Raw genomic sequence first — 19706 nt, 5'->3', positions numbered from 1 at the left:
GTTTAGGTTAAAGGACCATGTTTTCTTAATCCAGGAACCCAACTTTGCGCGAATCTCATGTTCTGCTGGTAGAACAAGAGACAAGGGCAGGTACAAGGTATCAAGGCCAAGACACTCCCATCAATTTAGTATCCTATTTTGAAACAACAAATCCAAAAAAATTCTAACGCAGCACTTTCTGTGCATCTGACCTGCAGAATTACTCAGGTTCATGCAAGTTTACTGGTGCTTCATTACTAACTTCTGTCCTTAAACTGTGTGCACAAACAACGTGGTCAGACTGGTTACTCTCTAGGCAAAAAAGCACTTACTCCTTTAGGCAAAAAGAATTTAGGTGCCACACTCAAGTTATAAGTTGCTGTTAAAGACATGGAGGAAAAAAAAAAAAAAAAAAGCAGAAATGAAATTAAATATTTTTTTTCCCAACTGGATGTAATGCAGGAACCTGTCAGGGACATTCAGATACCATAATGACAGTAACTATCAAGTAAGCTAATATATTAAAGGCTAAGAATGCACTTTTGGCCACGGATTTCTAAGCACAAGCATACATCAAAAGACCAGTAACTAAAAAACTAAATCTGTCAACATCATTGTATTAGCCATTGTCTTTATCATTTTTCACAACTGTATCATCATTGAACAATGGTAACACAACCTTTGAAGTGCAATAGTTCAGACAAAAAATATAAAGGAAAACTGAGCTGCATGAAAGCATCGGTGTCAACAGTGCACATGTGTGATACCAGTCAGTGTTTCCAGGGGTTACAACTAATGTGAGGAAGAAGGAGAAACTGCTGTCTTCACTTTTTAAGAGAGCAAGGGGAATGTACCAATAATATTTAGTTCACATTTACCTTGTTTCCGGAAAATCCAACAAACTCCAGTAATCTCAGAATCCGTGCGGGAAACATGGACAATGTCTATAGAAAGAAATGCAACAGTAATAGACTTTCTGCCTCTCAGCTACCAGCTGCCTCCTACAATTTTTCCAAACACAAGAAATAATCACTAAAATTACTAAAAACATCTTCATATGTCTGACGATTTTCTGGGTAAATGTATAAACCTGCTATATTTTACATACAATTTAAACAGAAATATCTGTTTAATATAGGGACCCTGTGTCTCCAGGATTCCCTGCATAGAAATATGTTTACACAGCACATGCTTAGTAACTCTAGTACTTCTTGGATGTTTCAGAAATATTGGGTGCATACCACACAGTACGTATTTGTTCTTTGTGCTGCAAATCTAAGATCTGGGCATGTGCCAGACTCACGCAAAGTAATGCAAGCAAGGGGAAGCACCAGACACTTTCTGCAGCCCATCGTCTGAACAACCATGTCAACCCTTGCCATCTCTGGGTCAACGCCTCTCTGACATACCACGAACTGTCCTGTACCATTTGACCACCCACTTTCTGACCAGAACACAAGCAACAACAGCCAACAGTGGCCTCAGAAGGATCCCAGGCCCCATTCATGGATCCTGACCCACCAACTGCCCTGCTGATGGCCAAGTCCCCAGTTGCTTCCCAAGTGCCAGTTAAACAGTAAATGGAAGTCAACAAGCACAGGCAACCGCTGCTTCTGTGCAAGGCTTCTCCTGGCCCCCATCCCCATGGGTCCCTTCTCATGAGACTGTAACACCTTCCCCTCCAAGTACCTCCCAAATATTGGTCACTTGGCTAATGAACACCCTTACTGGAAGCTGGGCACAGGCACTCCGCTATATTCTCAAAGAACATGCCCTTAGCCCATGTCAGATGAGATAATTTCTCATCTGATAATCTCCCCACGAGGATGTGTAAGTGGATCTGCACACACAAAGCAGTGTTGCCCACATTGTGGGTAGTAGTGTCTTTATTTCTAACATGTATTACTATCTGACATTCTTAGACCAGAGACTGGGATCCTGCAAGTGTCAGCACACATACCTAATTTTAACTGTATTATTATTAACACTGATGTCAGTGGAACTTCTCAGGTATTTAAGTTAAGATCATTTCCAGGAAGTTGCAGGACTTCAGCTCAAGAGAAGAACTGTTGGTACCTACCAGATTAAATGCTCCAACTCCAAGTTTTACACCTCCCTCAAAATGAAGATGGTTCTCTCCTTTGACATAATGTGGAGACTGTATGAGACTGTCCAACTCCCTGAAAATGCACAAGATTCTGTTACGTTTTCATTAAATAAAATGATTAATTACAATTCCGTAAGAAAGTAACCCAATTACCTTGAACTACATAGTAGTTCAAAAAAGGTCAATTTGTCACCTCACCCAGGCAGACACCACCTACAACATTTTGTTGGATTTATCAACAAATCATTTCTCTCACATTACTATCAATTAAAAAATATGGAGTCCTGGAGATTAATTCCTGTCAAAGACAGTCAATTTGCAACCACATTTCTGCCTGAAAATGCTTCAACAATGGCTGTTGTGGGCAACACCAATCTTTACTACTGCAAAAAGAGATGATGGGGCAGTGCAGGAGAGTTAAATTTAAATTAGCAAATTTGATTTGAGTTTCACTAATTCCTGGATTATTCCCTTTTTGTGCATGTTCATTCAAAAGAACACTTTGTTATATATAGGAAAAGACAATTGTAAGAAATATTTTGATATGGGCAAGTATACCAGAAATTACTTTCCACTTAATTTTTCTAACTCTCGTAGATCTCAACTTTGTAGTGTCCCTTTATTTCCCTGTGTAATCCAGCTGGATTTGAACCTGTTTTGTCTCCAAGCTTTCTATAGTTATGTGTTTTTCACACTATTGTTTTAGTTTATTTTGTTAATTACTAGGAGAAGAAAAACACTGGTTTATGATAGCGACATACTTGTATTCAGGCTGTCATGTTTTTATCTGCTGGTTGTTGCCAACAGATACAGGACTGTTCACTGTAATTGCAGCCTTTACAATGGACCTGCATTTAGAGTCGCCTTCAACCCACACAAATAACGGACACTGTCATCTCCTTCCCTTTCAGTATACTTCTGGAGAACCTGGACTGGATGCTGTTTTGTGTCTGCTAGACGCGTGACTTTTTGTGGCTGTTCTGAGTCCAAATTTAAAGTCCCAAAATAAAACAAAATATTTTGTATATTTAGCTTTCACTTTTTAAGAATATTCATATAAGTCTGTACTACCGTGAAAGTTTTCTGATACTTTTTATTCACCGACAATAAGCAAATGTTTAATTCTGAACTATTGTTTTATTCATTCCATCTTTTTTTACAGTATATGGTAGCCTTTCCTCCCTGAAAGAGAGTTTTAAAAATTGTATCTTTGCAACATTTACTCCTCCTGTCTTTTCAGGGTTGCTGTTGTTGCAGATTATCAAGCAGTACTGCTGACAGCAGGGAAAGGAAAGATAGCTTTTTATATCAGAAACTACGTTGTAAAAAATATTGATCAACCAAAGCAAATAAAGTCTGTTTTCCATATTTCATTTTTTTCTCTATAACCTGTTGCACAATGCTCTCACCAAAACTGCAAATAATTATTTCCTCCCACATCAAAGATACAGAACAAAATTCATAACTGCCAATCTTACATCCAAGCTTCTCTTTGTTAAAATACATGTTTTGGTAATATTCAAGTTGTTATTACCATAAAAAAAACCTTTGTTTTTACATATACTAGAGCTGATCTTAATTTATTTAGCATAACTGAGTATGCTTCCCATGGTGTATATTTTAATGTAATTTTTAGAATTTACTACTGCACTTCAAAACCTTTTGCATATGTTGAAAGTAGCTCTCCATAACTTCCTGGATGAAAAGAGATCTGCTTAAGCAGATATTTTTGACTTATAGACACTAAGTAATGGGCTTATTGTCAGTTCAGATAAGCAGCCCTACTTATCATTTTCAATAGCATGCACCTTTAGAGTAGAACAACTGCCATACTTAACCAGATTAAGAGTCCAGCTAATCAAATATTTCACTCAGACAGTGGCATATGCTTGGAAAAGCATCCTCTAGGAATTGACTGTTCAGGGACTTTGTGACGTGGAGAGACTACATCTGTTCTACTATGATAACTAGCCTCTATAAACCTAATTCCTGTAATTTTGTTTAATCTTTGTTTGAAGCCATTTATACTTTCCACTGCAAGCTCTTCAGTTTATTGTCTCTTAATTTTGTTTTAGTTTCACACATTTATTACGGAATTACGCATGCTTCAGCTACTGGTTTTTGATGTCCCAAAAGGCTGCAGCTAGAACTACAAAGAAATGCCATTTCATATGCCTAACGACTGCGAGACCTCCAAATTGTGCTATGCAGACACAATGAGCACTACATCATTTAGAACAGTTATTTTTTGACATAATTTCAAGGATGTAGTATTTGAAGTAGGCAAGCCTTGGGAGTTAACAGGGTTAGGGTCCACTATCTTTACAATCCAAATCAACCATATCAATGTCCTTTGTTATGCAAAGGAGGAATTTGTGTGGGCTGAGAAAGGCTATAGACATAAAGCCCATAATAAAGGCTGCAATAAATAAAACAGTAATTAATTTGTGAATTGGACAATTTGACCAGCAGCACTTTTTACTGAAAGAGTATGCTTAATCACATCATTACTCTGACTTACCTGTATGTTTGGTAACTGTTTCGGACTTTGATGCCTCCTTTTATGAAGCTAACCATATTCTCATCCTGTTAGAAAGGATACACATTGGCAATATGAACTTACAAGCATTATAAAGAGCTTTTGTCTTCTTGAGATGAACACACACCTTGAACATAACCATCACGACACAGACAATATAGTGTCTGAGAAACAATACATGGATTTAGGATTTCCTTTCTATATTAAAATATTTTAACTCTGTTCAGATGTATACACTTTATTTTGATGCCTTCTGTGATTGGTTGGACCACCTGAATTTGCATTAAAGAACACAGGGACTAAACTAGTGAATGGCACCTAAGGTACATGCATTTGTGGCTGTTTCAAAAAATAGCTTTCTCTCATTTGTCCTTCAGCACAGTTAAGATGTGAACATTTACTGGCTCAGCACCAGATACAAATAACTGCCTGTTCTCAGGTGTCTACAGAATACAGTTTCACATCCCAAAAAGGAAGCAGGATAAGTAAAGTTATGCAGGATATGCTCTTTCTGGCCTGAATATTCAAGTACCTATGAGATCCATACTAGTATGGTACCATGTTACATTACAAGCTATAATGAACTGAGAAGATACAGCAAAGTTTATCTGGGGGACTGTTAGTTTACAGTTGTAACCCAAAGACAAAAATCTTCAGTCTCATAACTTTCTGGTGGCAGTTTCTTGCCTCAATCATATATAATCTGTCATTCTGGATTGTTTTGATATCTGTTACTCTGGGATAGGAAGACTACATGTGTTTTAGCAGATGATTCTTCTGTGATGGTACTTTAAGAGGCTGGATGAAGCATTGTGGAGAAAATAGCATACATTAGATGAACATTTGGTTGTTTTACTGTTATTGTTAAGGAAACAGGGCCCAATTGTGTTCATCAATATGTAAACAAAAAGAAAGAACCTGCCTCAAAGAGTTTTCCATCCTCCTGTAAGTCAGGAAGATAACTCAATCCAATCAAAGTTACAGTTCACCTTCTTCCAGACTTTGCTTTCTGTGAACTAGTACAGGAAGACTAATGGCCTGAACTGAAGGGCAGGGGCTTACTCCTGCAGCCTGCAACACCACTGCTAGCCTGTGTCCTTTACAGTCATCCTTAAGCCACATTATCAAGAATAATAATTGAGGACAGAAACTAAGCGCCATAAGTGAACGTGTAATTCCTGATGATATATGCCCACAGACTTGAATCGCAATCACAGGCAAAAAAAATAACCACAGAAAAATGTGATACTGTTTTTCTTTGTCCTGTAGAAAAAAGTCAGTTTTTAATTAGCAACTGGGTGGGGTGGGGTAGGGTGGTACAGCATACCTAACCATATGTAAAAGTTCAGTTATATTTCCCTTTGAATGGAAAATGGAAAGAAGAAAGAAGATGGTTTTAAAATGTTTAAATTCAGAATACTCATGATACCAACAATAGAGATAACCAATGTGAGAATAGTCCAACGCTTGAAAATCCTGAGACTAATTTTTATGTGTTTTCAACTGGATTTGGTCATTTACATTAAGCATCAAAACTAATCCACTTCTATAGCTGTTGGAACCAAGTGTCTTTGCTTAATTCTTAAAACCAGTTCATGTGTTCATGAAAAATTAAAGACGGAATAGAAGAGGAAGCAAATAGACAGACATTCTTTATGCAGAAGAGGACAAGAAATTATCTTCTTACTCTTAAATCTCTCGTTTCTCTATAAACATTTTAAAAAACAGATAACTCTGAAAATAGTGCTTAAAATACTCCTTTCTTACAGGCACAATGGAGAAGTTCTCAAAAGCCTTGCTTCCACAGCTTCAGATATCGCCCAACCTGTCCCCAGTGCTAGAGGCTAGTCATCCCAAAGGATCCCAAAGGAATATGGAAATAGGTAGCCACACCTTGCCATTTCGAAGTCCATCATCTTACCATAAAGTCACCATCATCAGCACTCTAAAAACCTTCAGAAGAAGCTATTCTGACTACTGGTTTTGCTATGAAGCAATAGTTTCTAACAGAGGGGCATGGCAAATCGCTGAAAAAGGTTACATGGTTCATAAACTCTCATAAGCAACATAAATCAGAGCCCATCTGGCAACTCCCAAACAGTATAAAATCACCCACCTGCATTTCATTCTCTACCAGCACCTTTAAGCCAAGAAGCAGAAGCCCTTTGTGAATCTGACTTTTATTATCCCCTCTGCATAGATGAAGAGGCCCACTGTCATACAGCAAGTACAGCCAAGTCAAGAAGAAAAATCAGCTATTTCAACTATGATTAACAAATTTAAATTGCAAGCTGGAGCCCAAGTAAATATTGCTGATGTTGAACCATCAAACAAATCAAGCTTCATTAGTACAGAGAGATAAAATTCAAAGAAGAGGGAGAGCTCTCCTTCTTTTAAAGACAGACAGCACTGTTTAGCAAGAAGCATGTGTGGAGCCTAATAGCTATGCAGACCATAATAGCTGTTCAAGAACAAACAAGTGAGAAAGCAGTTTTGGGAAAGCAAACACCAGCCTGACTGAAACAGAAATCCTGTGTGCATTCCAGCACAGCACAGCTTCAATGACCATCTCTTTTTTTCTTTTTTTTTTTTAAATCCAGTATCTCAACACACAGTATTTGAAAATCTGTGCTTACTGCGGTTACATTTCACACATCCAAAAGGGACTGGAGAAGGGTGTCACAGGGGACTCAGTGCTGTGTGTATTGAGGTAAGTATTTTTAGATAATCAAGAGAGATAACAAAACATTCTACTATCTCATCAACAGATAGTCCAGATAAAATACAGATTTAGTCCAGATGAGAGAGTCTTACACCATTAGGTCAAACTAGGGTCTTCTAACATTTCATTAGTTTTAAAAAAAGAAACCTGTATGGTGTGTACTTCCCCCCCCCCCCAAAAAAAAAAAAAGCCACACAGGAATCCATACCTGGAGGAATGTGAGTGCTGCTCTCTGAAGTAAACATTCAGCATAGCAAATTTCTGCATGGATTTCCTCTAGTGTCACATGGAGTGGGGAAGAAAACAAATCAATCAGACAAAAAAGTAATTAAAAAACACTTAACCCATTAATATAAGAATAAGATCACAAAGCTCAAACTGAGAAAAATCTTTTCCAAATTTGCTGTAGTGTTTCAGTTCTACACTACTGAAATAACTCCAAACAGAAATGACACACAGTTACAGAAACTTTCTAAGAATTTCTCTGGTGCTTTCAAGGAATTCCTGGATCTAGAACCTTCTAGGCATTTCAAAACTTCTTTCAAGGTGTTTCTTTACCCTGCAGTTTTTAGAAATGCTAAGTCAGCAATCAAAAACCCAGTGATTTTGGATGTGGTGACACAGCAATTGCCAAAACACTGATCCAGCAAATACCAAATCAGCAATTTTGTCAGTGAACTCACAATCTGCAAAAATGTGTTGGGTGAACAATTCTACACAGTTCAAATTGCAGCAAAAAAAACCCCATTATGCATGTTAGAGATAATGTTACCTTCAGTAAAATGTTCAAGGCTTTGTCTATGCACAAGATTGTTGATGGAATCGGCTACTGTAGATTTCTTCCTAAATCTGCAGAAAAGTCAGTTTGGTCATTCTGAACATGAAGCATCAACCACGCAGAACGGTATCTTTCAGCTGGCCACCCATACAATCACTAACTAGGTATCTCTAGTGTTCACCAGCCCTCTGTCATCTTACCACATATGCAACTTCAGCATATTCCATACAGAACTTAGTCAACGTGGCCCTCCTGGGATCTGTCTTTTACCCTTCATGTGCGGAAATTTGTCTTGATGAAGGAAGGGGATAAAGGGGCTTTTTGATTTATTGTGTGTGTGTATGTGTGCATGTGCGCATGTATGTATGGAAGTGGGTGCACAGTTGACTCAAAAAGACAGCTAGCCACAGTACAACCATCATCAAATGGGAAGATTCTGCAGTGTCTGTAAATGGTAAATAACTTCCAGACATTGCAGAACCAGGGCTACAGGTATGACAAAAATCTCACTGATAAGAAAAGATCAGATATTGCAGTAAACTGAATTTTTCAAGACCAGACTGCTGAAAACCCTAAGTTGTGTGATGTGGCCTCGTAACTGACCTTCCTTTGAGCAGGAGGCTGGACTAGATGACCTCCTGATGTCCCTTCCAACCTCAGTTTTCCTGTGATTTCTATGGAATTATATGTCCTTTTTTAACCTGTATGTTTTTCAAAACTTTCCCATGAAGGGACTATTTATTGGCTAAATTGCTCCACACTTACTTTTGGCAGGTGGCTTGAGCTTCCTTCATTGTGTTTCCTGCATTCAGTATGTCCTGAGGATCAAATGTCATCATAGCTTGCATTTCCAATATGGTGGCATAAGTTAGTGCATGATACATACTATCTTTAGTTCTGAAAGAAAACACAAGATGCAAAGCACAGCTGATTTGATTATATTATTACTTTTAAAAAACCAAATACAAATCCAACTCCGGAAATGCATCAACCTGATGGGAACAAGGTCTAAATTAACTAGAAATCAAACATAAAGTACATGCAAAATAATCAAGAAACACTAATAGATTGAGATTTGTACAGGAAACCATGTCTACAGCTCCAGTTTCAATAACTGTGCTAAAATGTTCCAATTCTGAGCTGAGGATAGGTATTTAACATATATAAAGCACAGGAATTAACCACATGGCTAACCATTTAGGGACGACAGAATCATTGTTGTTTTTTTTTTAATGGAGTTATCTAAGCAATACTACAACACATGACATAAATCCAGATATTCTTCTAATTTGTGACAGTTACTCAGGACAGACTCGAGGAGATTAAGTAACACAATACTATAACCATGGCCAAAGCAGAATCTTCTTCAAACACATCTTCCCACCAGAAACATTTCAGTCTATGTCAAACATTACAGCTTTTTCCTCCTCTCCTCTTCTGCCAGCCTTCCACCCCAATCTGTTCAACTTAAATATTATTCTGTGGGATTTTGGATGGACACTCTTTTGCAGAAAGCCAGAAAACTTTGGCATTAGTGCAAAGAAAACAATTAACTCCTACATGCAGCCATTACCAGCACCTTTCCTCTGTCAAGAAGAAGGGTTTATATATTGCACACATTTACAGCATTCAGCCAGTATCTATGTATGGTATAATCCTCTGCAAATTAATCAAAATATCTTCAGGTGTAGAGGTCAAATAAAGACAACTTGGGAAATATGTTGAAGGGCAAGCTCATATGAATTCTTGCCACAGAAACTCTCTGTAGACCTTGCTAATCCACCCCTGACAAATAGCATGACTTAGACAAATACTGCTAAAGAGCAACAATTGCTATTTCTATTGTTTGCACTTTTAGAATGGATCAGATAGTTCTATATGGCAGGGAATATTCAAAAATACTTGAAGTCAAACAAGGATATCCTTGCAACAAAATCTCCACCCTCAGTACACCTATTCTCAATACGTCTACTTAGGGTGTTTGTTTCTCAAAACGAGCCACTTCATTCTCTTTTTCTTTCGAGAAGAAAGTGGTGTGCCAGTGTTGCTGCCAGCAGGCGGAGGGAGGTGATCCTTCCCCTCTGCTCAGCACTGGTGCGTCCACACCTGGAGTACGGCGTCCAGTGCTGGGCTCCTCAGTACACGGACATACTCGAGAAAGTCTAACGAAGGGCAGTGAGATGATTAAAGGACTGGAACATCTCTCCTATTAGGAATGGCTGAGAGTTGGGACTGTTCTGCCTGGATAAGAGAAAGCTCAGGGGGTTCCTATAACTTTATAGAAATACCTGAAAGGAGGATGCAAAGAGGACAGAGCCAGGCTCTTTTCATTGGTGCCCAGTGACAGAATCGGAGGCAATGGGCACAAACTGAAACACAGGAGAGTCTGTCTGATCATCAGGAAACACTTTTTTACTATCGGAGTGAGCAAGCACTGGCACAGGCTGTCCAAAGAGCTTGCAGAGTCTGTATCCTTAGGGATATTCAACAGCCGTCTGGACATGGTTCTGGACAGCCATGTCCAGGTGGCCCTGCTTGAGCAGGTGACCTCTGGAGGTCCCTTCCAAGCTCAACCACTCTGATTCGGTGGTTTTGTTTTAAGGGGAAAAGCCAAACTTTAAAGGCATCTCAATCCATTTAATTTCTCCCCTGGAAATACACTTGCCTCCCCAGGTTTTGACAGCTGGATTGAATTGAAAGATCATTTTAAGGATAACTTAGGACAATCCCACATTAATCAATGATCTTATAACTCACCGTGGTGACTTGGATACCTTTAAGTTTTCTAACAATCCATACATTATTATGCATTAATTCTTTTGCTCAATACCCTTAAGTATCCTCAGGAGTCCCTGATGTTTGGTTAGTGTTTTCCAGAGCCAAAAAATAATCTTGTCTACATCTAAAGCAACCCCCTCTCAATTACATTATGCAATAAAATCACCAAAGAAAAATCCAAGTGATGATACGATTCTGACTTTCTTTGTATATATATTTTTTGAGATCTAGGGATTAAAATAATACGTAGTGTTGACGCAGATAGCGTTACACAGATATCTGGTGCTTCCTTTGCCAACCTTCACAGTGACGATGAAGGGCTACTTCTTCCAATACACATGGCACAGAGTGGGCTGGCTATACTGAAGAAATTTGCAGTGTACTTCTTTAAACTCCACTGCAGTCTGTGTTTTGTGGCTGTCCTTCATTCTGAGTTGTTCTCACCATGTCTACAGGTTACCTAACCAGCTGCTCTAACCAACATCTAAACCAATCTAGCAGAGAAGCCATTTTGGGAAATCACCTACTGCTGTAAGTGCTATGAGACCCAGACTATGCTAACATCCATCTTATCTCCAACGTAAGTAAGAAGAACAGACAGATAATAGAGAAATTAGTTTAAAATCCAGTGGAGTCAGGACAGCTCTGTCTTGGCCTCCTACATCACAATTCTTTCAGTAGACTGATAACGTAAAGCAGAAAAAAAAATTGACATACCATAAAATGCCAGCCTGATGAAGTGTTCCTGTTCATTTGATTACTCATCAGCCTCAGTAGGCGCAGAGAAACACACTTCATCTCATATTTATTAAAATAAAACCCTTCCAAAGGTTCAAATTCAAAGCACAGAGAAGGCACTAAAATAGTCCCCTTCCAAGACTTTAGAAATTTGCTTTCAAAATCAAAGCAGATAAATATTAAATTCACTGCACTAAAAGTAAAATTTATACTTTTCACATATACATGGTGAAGAGGGATTTCCCTCTCCAGTAATTTGCTTTTGATACCAAATCACCCCTGCCCTAATCAATGGTTTAATCTGTTTTGCTTCTAATATTTAAAGGAGATAATAATTAATGTTTATCATTAGTCGACTGGTATTTATCAACACTCAAATTTACTTGTTTTTCAGGGGCTGGAAGGCGGGTAGAAATGCAACCACATTTAACAGTTATCTATGCTATTTATACCTATCATACAATTAAAGTTGCCAGTTACATCCTGACATATTGCCAGAAGTTTTAAAGCCTGCATTTTATATGGCTGGATACAGAATGAAACTTGATAGCTTTTTCTTTCTTCTTTTGATTCCTCAGCAGCACTTTCCCCAGCACATTGTTGGAGTTAACAAGCCTTTATGACATAAATACAACTAATATTCTGATTAATGACTTATCCTTGTAGTTGGTATCACATGGCTGAATAAGAGGATTATAAGTAATATCTTTAGGCACTTACGGAGTTATGCCACATGCCTGTTCTCCAACTACGGTGCAATCATTATCATCTTGTAGCACTGCTCTTTCTTGAGAGCTATTGGAGAATGCTTTTATTCCTGCTTGAAAACAAGTACCTAAGTGAGGATGGTGACAGCTCTCCCCTCCAGCTGAAGTACGTAAAGCAAAAAGCTTGGCTTGGTTTGACCTCTGAATTAACCCAAAGGCTAGTATTTTTTGTGAAAAACACAGTGCCCAAAATCTTTTTGTGGATCCTTTTACAGTAATCCAGCAGGCAGGACATGTACCACCAGGTTACAGAAACCCCAGGTTCAAGTCCATACCCTGATTTAGTATCTAGATGCTTCCAACAAGTAAACCAAATATAACAGCACAGAGTGAAAAAGACCCTCCACAGACCAGCCAACAGTCTGTTCATCCAGTCGTACCCAAGAATGAGAGATCAAGGCCCAAACTGATACTGCACCAGGAGAATGTGGTCACACGGGGCCTGAAGGCTTTCCCCATCTTTAATCAGAAGTTCCACCCAACGTTCAACCAACCTGCTAGACCTACTGCATGGGCTTCCATAGAAACTCTCTAGTTTTAGGAATTGACGTTTTCCAATAAAAACCTGTTTCCTATGAAAACTCCCCACACTAACATTAAGTTTACAACTAGAAAAGACCATTCTAATCAGCCACCAGCCTGGTTCCCTAGTTACCACAAGCCACCAAAATGGTCTAAGTTTGGTCTAAGCCAAAAAGCTGCAGTTCAGCAAGAGAACCCCTGAGCCTTTTTGATCTAAGCCACTCACCAACATTCAGAACCTAGTAAGGTCTTCCAGCTAGGAGGTGAAACCAACAGTTAAGTCAGGTTTCGGCAGCAATGTATTTATTTACAAAGCCTATAACAGTTGTGTTCTTCCAGACTCCAGGCATAAAAAGAGAAAAAAACCCTAGAAATAATGACCTTCCTCATGTTCTTGACATTCTTTACAATAGCTAACTCAAGCTTTCTGCAGAGCTGTGCCCCATCTTTATCCAAATGCTGTCTAGAGCTTTGCTCTACCTCCATGTGCTTCCCCTTACTCTTTCATGGCTCTCAGTTTGACAATCACACACTACATTTGTTAGATCAGTTCCCAGAGAAAGCTCCTCCACCCCACCAAACAACCTCATGTTTGTTTTTGTTCTATAAGGGCAAGAACATTTCACCACACCATGAAGACAGCCATTACAAAAGTCTTCCTTTCCTTAGTAACATCTTTAAACTTTTTAAAAATCAAAATATACAAGATAACATTTTTTATTGTAAATTGGGCTTATATTAAAAATTCCAGTGATACTAAATAAGTACCACAGAACTACACTATTCCAATAAGAGTTTCACAAGTAACTAGCAGAGCAGTAACATGATCTCTACCTGAGATACTCCCACATCGAAAGATTGAACTTACCTTTCAAACACAGTCATTCTAGAATTAACATTCCACCAAACAACACCAAACGCTTTTTGGAGACTATTTTCAGAATAAAGTCAACTGCCCAGAATTAATCGTTCTCATGTTGTTCTTATAATACTGCAGGCAGCAACACATACGTGTTACAGCTCATCCAATGATCCAGATTACTCTGTATTATTTACCATTCTCCCAAGTGATTTGACATCAGCAAACTATCAGGTGATTATGTCATGCTTTTCTTCTGGATAATTATTGAAATATTAAACATTTGTCTTGGGGAAGGGAAAGGGACATCTCACCAGAATCAACTCTTTAATTAATGATTATCTGTCTGCAATTACATGACAACTAAAATCCAGTCAGCTTTTAATCGATTTACGTATGTATCTTGGGGTTGAGAAGGAAGGTGACATTTTTTTTCCCCACTCTAGTGACTAGAAAGTTTCAGCGTTATTCACTGTCAGTTAACAGGTTAAATATTGAAAATCACTGCTGTGTTTGGTACCTGGATTTAAGGAATTTCTTAAGAGGTCTTAGACTTAGTGTGAATAATCCATATAAAGGAGTAATTTAATTAAATTTACTGCAGAAACCACAAGGTAATTGGAGCCCACTATTGTACAATGATGGTTAATGATAATAAAGAAAACTGACTTTAAAACCTATAAGGCAGCTGAGGAAACAAAAAAAGTTACGTAACTTGAAGCAAAAACACGAGATTAATTTTTTTTATGAAACGAGATCTATTCTTTATGAAGGATTTGCTTTTCTAACAGGAAAAAAGAGCTTACCTCAACAGAAGTCTAGACACCATCCTCAACTATTTATTTTTAAGTTGCTAGGAAAGATCTTCTGATTTCAACTCTCATACATTGCCAAATCTGCTCTCAGTTACACATGGTACAAATCAGTTGAAAATACACTTACTGTGGAAGCCAAATGTGAGTAATTTAGTGAATCTGCAGTAATGTAATACAGAGCAGAGTATGTCCTACAACATAAGTGGTAAAGCTGCAAAATCTGATACGAAATTCTTTACAAGCATGTAAAAACTAAAAAGTATTTCTTAAAACAAAAATAGTATGTTTATGGACTGTGAAAACCAATTTCAAATCTCAGCATGCTAAAAGGCAACAGTGAGGAACTGATGATTCCTAAAGAAAATACTCAGTATTACCATATGTGCCCACTCTACAGCTCTTGCGATTCCCTAAAGAGATGGAGCGTGTTCATAATGGATATCATCTGTGGGGAAATTTAGCATCCTGTTTCTGCATTACACTTGCAAAGATCGTAAGTCTGTATTTCCCTCACTGCCAAAGGCAACAGGAATAAGGGCCTCCTCATAACAACAGGCTAACATGAAAAATCAGTTTCAAAATGGTTTTGCAGTGTGGAATACAGTCAGGTAAAAAAACCAGAGCATCAGCTCATTAAATATGTTCTGCAGGGCCCAACAAAAGCTGAATGAAATAGAAGAAAAATGGATTTAAAGAAAAAAAAAAACCCACAGCCTCACTAGCTTTTGCAGTGCTTTGGAGCCCCCTTCAATAAAACATCCCCCTATTTTATGCTAAGCACTAAGTAAGCATTTCCAGAGAGGCACAGGGGCTTTACTGTCAGAATTTAATGAAAACACAGTTATTCTTCTTACCATTTTTATGATATCTTCTGATGATATATAAACACAAAACAACACTGCTGCGAATAAAACCAGTATTATTAATACATCTGAGCCTACAATTTATCATGAATGTCTTTCATAGCGTATACTTACATGGTTAAGCTACAGATTCTGGCATCAAAGACCAAAGCTGATACCTCAGCAGAGCAGATACCTAGTATTCATTATAGTTACCCCGATGTATATCAAACTCACACTACTGCATTACCTATGAATTTTATTTGTTTCATATTCCAGTGGCCTGAAAGAAGGCATGATGTAATTGCTGATGGCTCAAAAATAAACAGAGCAAATTGGGGGTGGGGGATGGCCTGGAAGTGAAATAACCATAAATTTCAACAAGGCAAGAGCACAGGTAACTTCAGAACAGGGTATGAAAAAATCACAGACACTGTAAAGACACAACAATTATTAGAAGCTATTTTATGACCTCACTGCTTGCAGCTGGGCCACTCATTACATGCTGGGCTGCAATGTAATTAGGAAACAGAGTGCATGACCACAACACCAAATTGCAAAATAAGCTGTGAGAAAGTTTCTACAAGTTGTTATTAAAAAACAACAACAAAAAAGAATTGATACTTAATGTGTCTCAAACCTGGCAATTCATGGTCAGTTGCTCATTTAGACACAAAACCATAAATTCTCAAAATCTCACAGTATGCAGAAAAATACGGGAAAGGAGGAAAAAAAGTGTCAGAAGATGGTTTTTATTCTTCCAGGAGCAAGAATCTCCTATACTGTACTACAGCTCGGGGTGTTACTTCTTCGGACAACAATTCTGTAGTTTTTGTAGCTACCTTTGATCAGTCTTGTTATGTACTCACCCCACTGTAAAGCACTTATTCTGTCTTCCCCCAAACTTACCACATTAACTTACTAACCCCTTTTGAACAAAAACCATGCAGAGTTTTATCAACCAACAACAGAGAATTAGCTGTCTAGTCAATTCTCCTAAGAGATGGTGAAGCAAAGAAAAATAAACAGAGGAAAACTAATCAACTTACTTTGCTTGTAAAGAAGCCAAAGCATCTGAGAATTTGTTGTTAAGAAATAAATCCAGAGCTGCCATACACTCATGCAATGCCACGTTGAGGTCTGATGTAGGTGACCTGCCAGAAGAAGGGATAATAAACTCAGCACATCTGTTCTCCTTCTACCAGTACATACATTTGAAACCCCCTTCAGATCTAGCCTTATTCCCTGTATAATCTGCTATTCCATTTCTAGTAACTGCAAAAAATGAAAGTGACTTCCACTATGTGATTTGTTTGTTGGTTTTTTTTAACTATGCTCTTACCCTGTGACATGTGGAAAGCAATTTAAGTTTTGTACTTTGTGAAAATAAGATAAACTGCACGTACTGTAAATAAGAACCTGGACATGCAGAAGTTACCATGTGGGAACGTGGCAGTTTGATGAGCTCAGCTATCAGGAACACAGAAGCACTGGGTGACAGCACACATCTATGTGTAAGGCTGACAGAGACTACAGGCCAGTGACATTATGATCATGTTGTCACTTTAAGGATGAGACATTGCCAAACTGCATCAGATTATTATATCAACTGCTGGAACACCTGCTTTAGTTCAGCTCATGTTCAGTATGGTTCCTAACAGTAGACCACTACAGACTTGCAGGTGGGTTAAAATTTCACATTGTGCATGCTCCTGGGAACACCACTGTCCCTAAAAAGTGCTACTGCACTCAAACAAAAAAACTGCTGCTGCATCTCAAAGTCAGAAGATTCTCACTGGCTTACTCCAGCTGTACTTGTCTCCTCTACAACATTCAGATGTCAGCTTGACCTGTCACAAGGCTTCTCAGCTGGTCTTTGGGTTACTGGCAATGGGATAATACAGACCAGCTGAAAAAGTTTGGCCCAACTTCATCACCACCAGAACTGCTGGACAAAAAAATCCACAGAAGAAACAATAAGGCCTTGCACTAACAAAGTTAAGGTCACCTGGCCAATGTTAGGACGGTTGAAACATCTGCATCTAATGATCTAAGAGCTATACTGCACCAATATGTTATATGCAAGTCTGTACAAAAAAGCTCCCCCAACAAAACACAAATAAATCCTCATCATGTTCCTGACTCTGAACAGCTCTAACTGATAGGATCTGTCTTGTGACTTAGAAACTATGTTACTCCCTTAAAAAACAGCACAACACATAGCCTGCTGAAAGGAAACACAGAAAGCAAAGTCCTGGTATCATCTTAAGGAAAAGACAGGGGAGTACAGAACAAACAGATAGCATTAGTAATAACCACTGGCTGCAGCAGTGGTTTGTTTTTGTTATAAGAATAATGACTACAACGAAAAAAAGAGCATGCTTTATATATATGAAAAACAGGATTATAAATTTGAGAGAAAGATTACATGACACTGTTCATAGTGGCTGTTGTCATCACACTTCAGATACGCTGCAAATCCTTCTGCACCCAAGAGAGTCTCGAAGTGCTTTGCAAACATTGATTAACCAAGTCTTGGCATCCATCTCATACAATATGCAGTATCATAGCTGCCTGACTATTCTGAGACTGACTGACTTACTGTAATAATTAAAACTTTGGCAATTATTGTTTATGTTTATCACAATTCTTATCTGCCTTTTTTAATCTGTGTCCCTGAACCAAACAGCATATTTAACACTATATAAAACATATTCTCATCCGTTTTGAGATATTTAGACAAGTAACATTTTACCTGGGTTGTTTGTTTCTTGTCATGCAGGAGAATTACCCCACTCAATATAAATAAACCTTTTCAAAATATTCCTTTGAAACAGAAAGATGACAAAGAAAAAAAACACCACTGAAGCTCAAAGCACAATTAAGATGTATTAATTACTTGGCATCTTTTCTGGAATAAGAATTATTAACACAGTGCCACCCCCAGCAGCAGCAAAAATACAAGTTGCACACTTCCCTCATGCTCCAAGGAAACCTGACATTTGATGTAGCTCCCAAGTAAAGGGCTTAAGACCTGAACACAATACACACCTTACAAAAATGTTACAAATCGTCATCCGTTGCTGTTAACAACAGAGAAGAAATACTTTAAACTAGAGAGTGCTAAGCATTTTAGCAAACTGATTAGTCATGCTTCGGTGGGCTACAGATTCTCTCCTGCTTTCAACAGCAAGATCAGAACTGCCTCCAAGCCAAAGGGAAAATGCTGCGCACTGCTACTTACCTTTCTGCTAAGCCTCTTGTGTTTTCTGACATAGTCATTTGTATGCCCGCTCAGCATTTAGGCACGAGCATCCAGCAGCAGCACTTGGTGCTACTTGACCAGCTCTGAGCGACGGTCACACCGCCAGCACGGGGCAGGGCAGCGCCTGCCTGCCTGCGGTGCTGTCCTCTCGGATTGGTCGTCACGGATGATATAATTAGAGTTATGAGCATCGCCCGTTCACTTACAACATCCTACAAAGGAGCGATGTGGAAGCCGGTCCATGGCGCACGAAGCTCGTCTATCACTGGATACTACTAACGTAGAAGGTGCTGGCAGCTGCCAGCGTATCTTTGGTCTGCAGGCTTGTCTGAAACTGGCGGCAGCATCAGCTATCTCTTATTCGGTACAAACTAGGCAAAAGTCAAATATCCCTGCCATTACAGATCTGAAACAACAACAATTACCGCATGCAGCACTGGACCACATCGGAAACCTAGGAACCATAACAGAGCATCAAATGAGGCCAGCTGACACACAGGAGAATCAAAGCATTAATTGCTGCAAATGTGAGAAACAGACAGGCCAGAGACACAAGAAAATAATTCTTCCCAGCAAGGTCTCTCCACAAAACAGGCTTCAATCCACCAGCCAAACTGCTGCTTTTTGTTGGTTCCTGTAACTTTGGGAGCTAGTGAGACTTTATACTTTATTTGTAAAAATCTCTCCTTAACATCACGCAAAATGACACAAGTTGGCATAAATGATTTAATCTGTGGAGTGAGCTCCTCTGCCTGATGTTGCCCAAAATTAAATCGTGTATGCTCCCCAACTACTTTGCTGGCATGTCAGCGGTACTGGTCATGTACGTAAGAAGGGCAGCTACAAGCAGCAAAAGCAGTTACCTTTTCCATTACAACAGCTGGACTGTAGCGGTTGATCAGCTATGATCTACTTACATAAGTTAGTTTCTCCAAGAGCATCTAATGTTAAAAATTATACATGTCTTTTCTCCTATACACTGTCTTATTTGTTAC

General features: G+C 38.7%; 1 protein-coding gene across 1 annotated transcript in view; it reads right to left on the bottom strand.

Moving 5' to 3' along the window:
* The window catches only part of TTC39A (tetratricopeptide repeat domain 39A), a 38351-nt gene extending 19562 nt beyond the window's left edge, over window positions 1-18789 (bottom strand). The window contains exons 1-8 of the mRNA XM_049809354.1: window positions 18691-18789; window positions 16496-16600; window positions 8891-9022; window positions 8120-8196; window positions 7556-7623; window positions 4608-4672; window positions 2060-2159; window positions 858-923 (exon numbers count right to left, since the gene is read on the bottom strand). Coding sequence (XP_049665311.1) covers window positions 858-923; window positions 2060-2159; window positions 4608-4672; window positions 7556-7623; window positions 8120-8196; window positions 8891-9022; window positions 16496-16600; window positions 18691-18728 — 651 coding nt within the window. The 5' untranslated portion in view covers window positions 18729-18789. The remainder of the gene's footprint in view (window positions 1-857; window positions 924-2059; window positions 2160-4607; window positions 4673-7555; window positions 7624-8119; window positions 8197-8890; window positions 9023-16495; window positions 16601-18690) is intronic.
* Between the last annotated feature and the right edge of the window lie 917 nt (window positions 18790-19706).

Source organism: Accipiter gentilis, chromosome 8 (assembly GCF_929443795.1).
Source record: "Accipiter gentilis chromosome 8, bAccGen1.1, whole genome shotgun sequence".
NCBI lineage: Eukaryota > Metazoa > Chordata > Aves > Accipitriformes > Accipitridae > Astur > Astur gentilis.
This window is presented reverse-complemented; position numbering and strand designations above follow the sequence as displayed.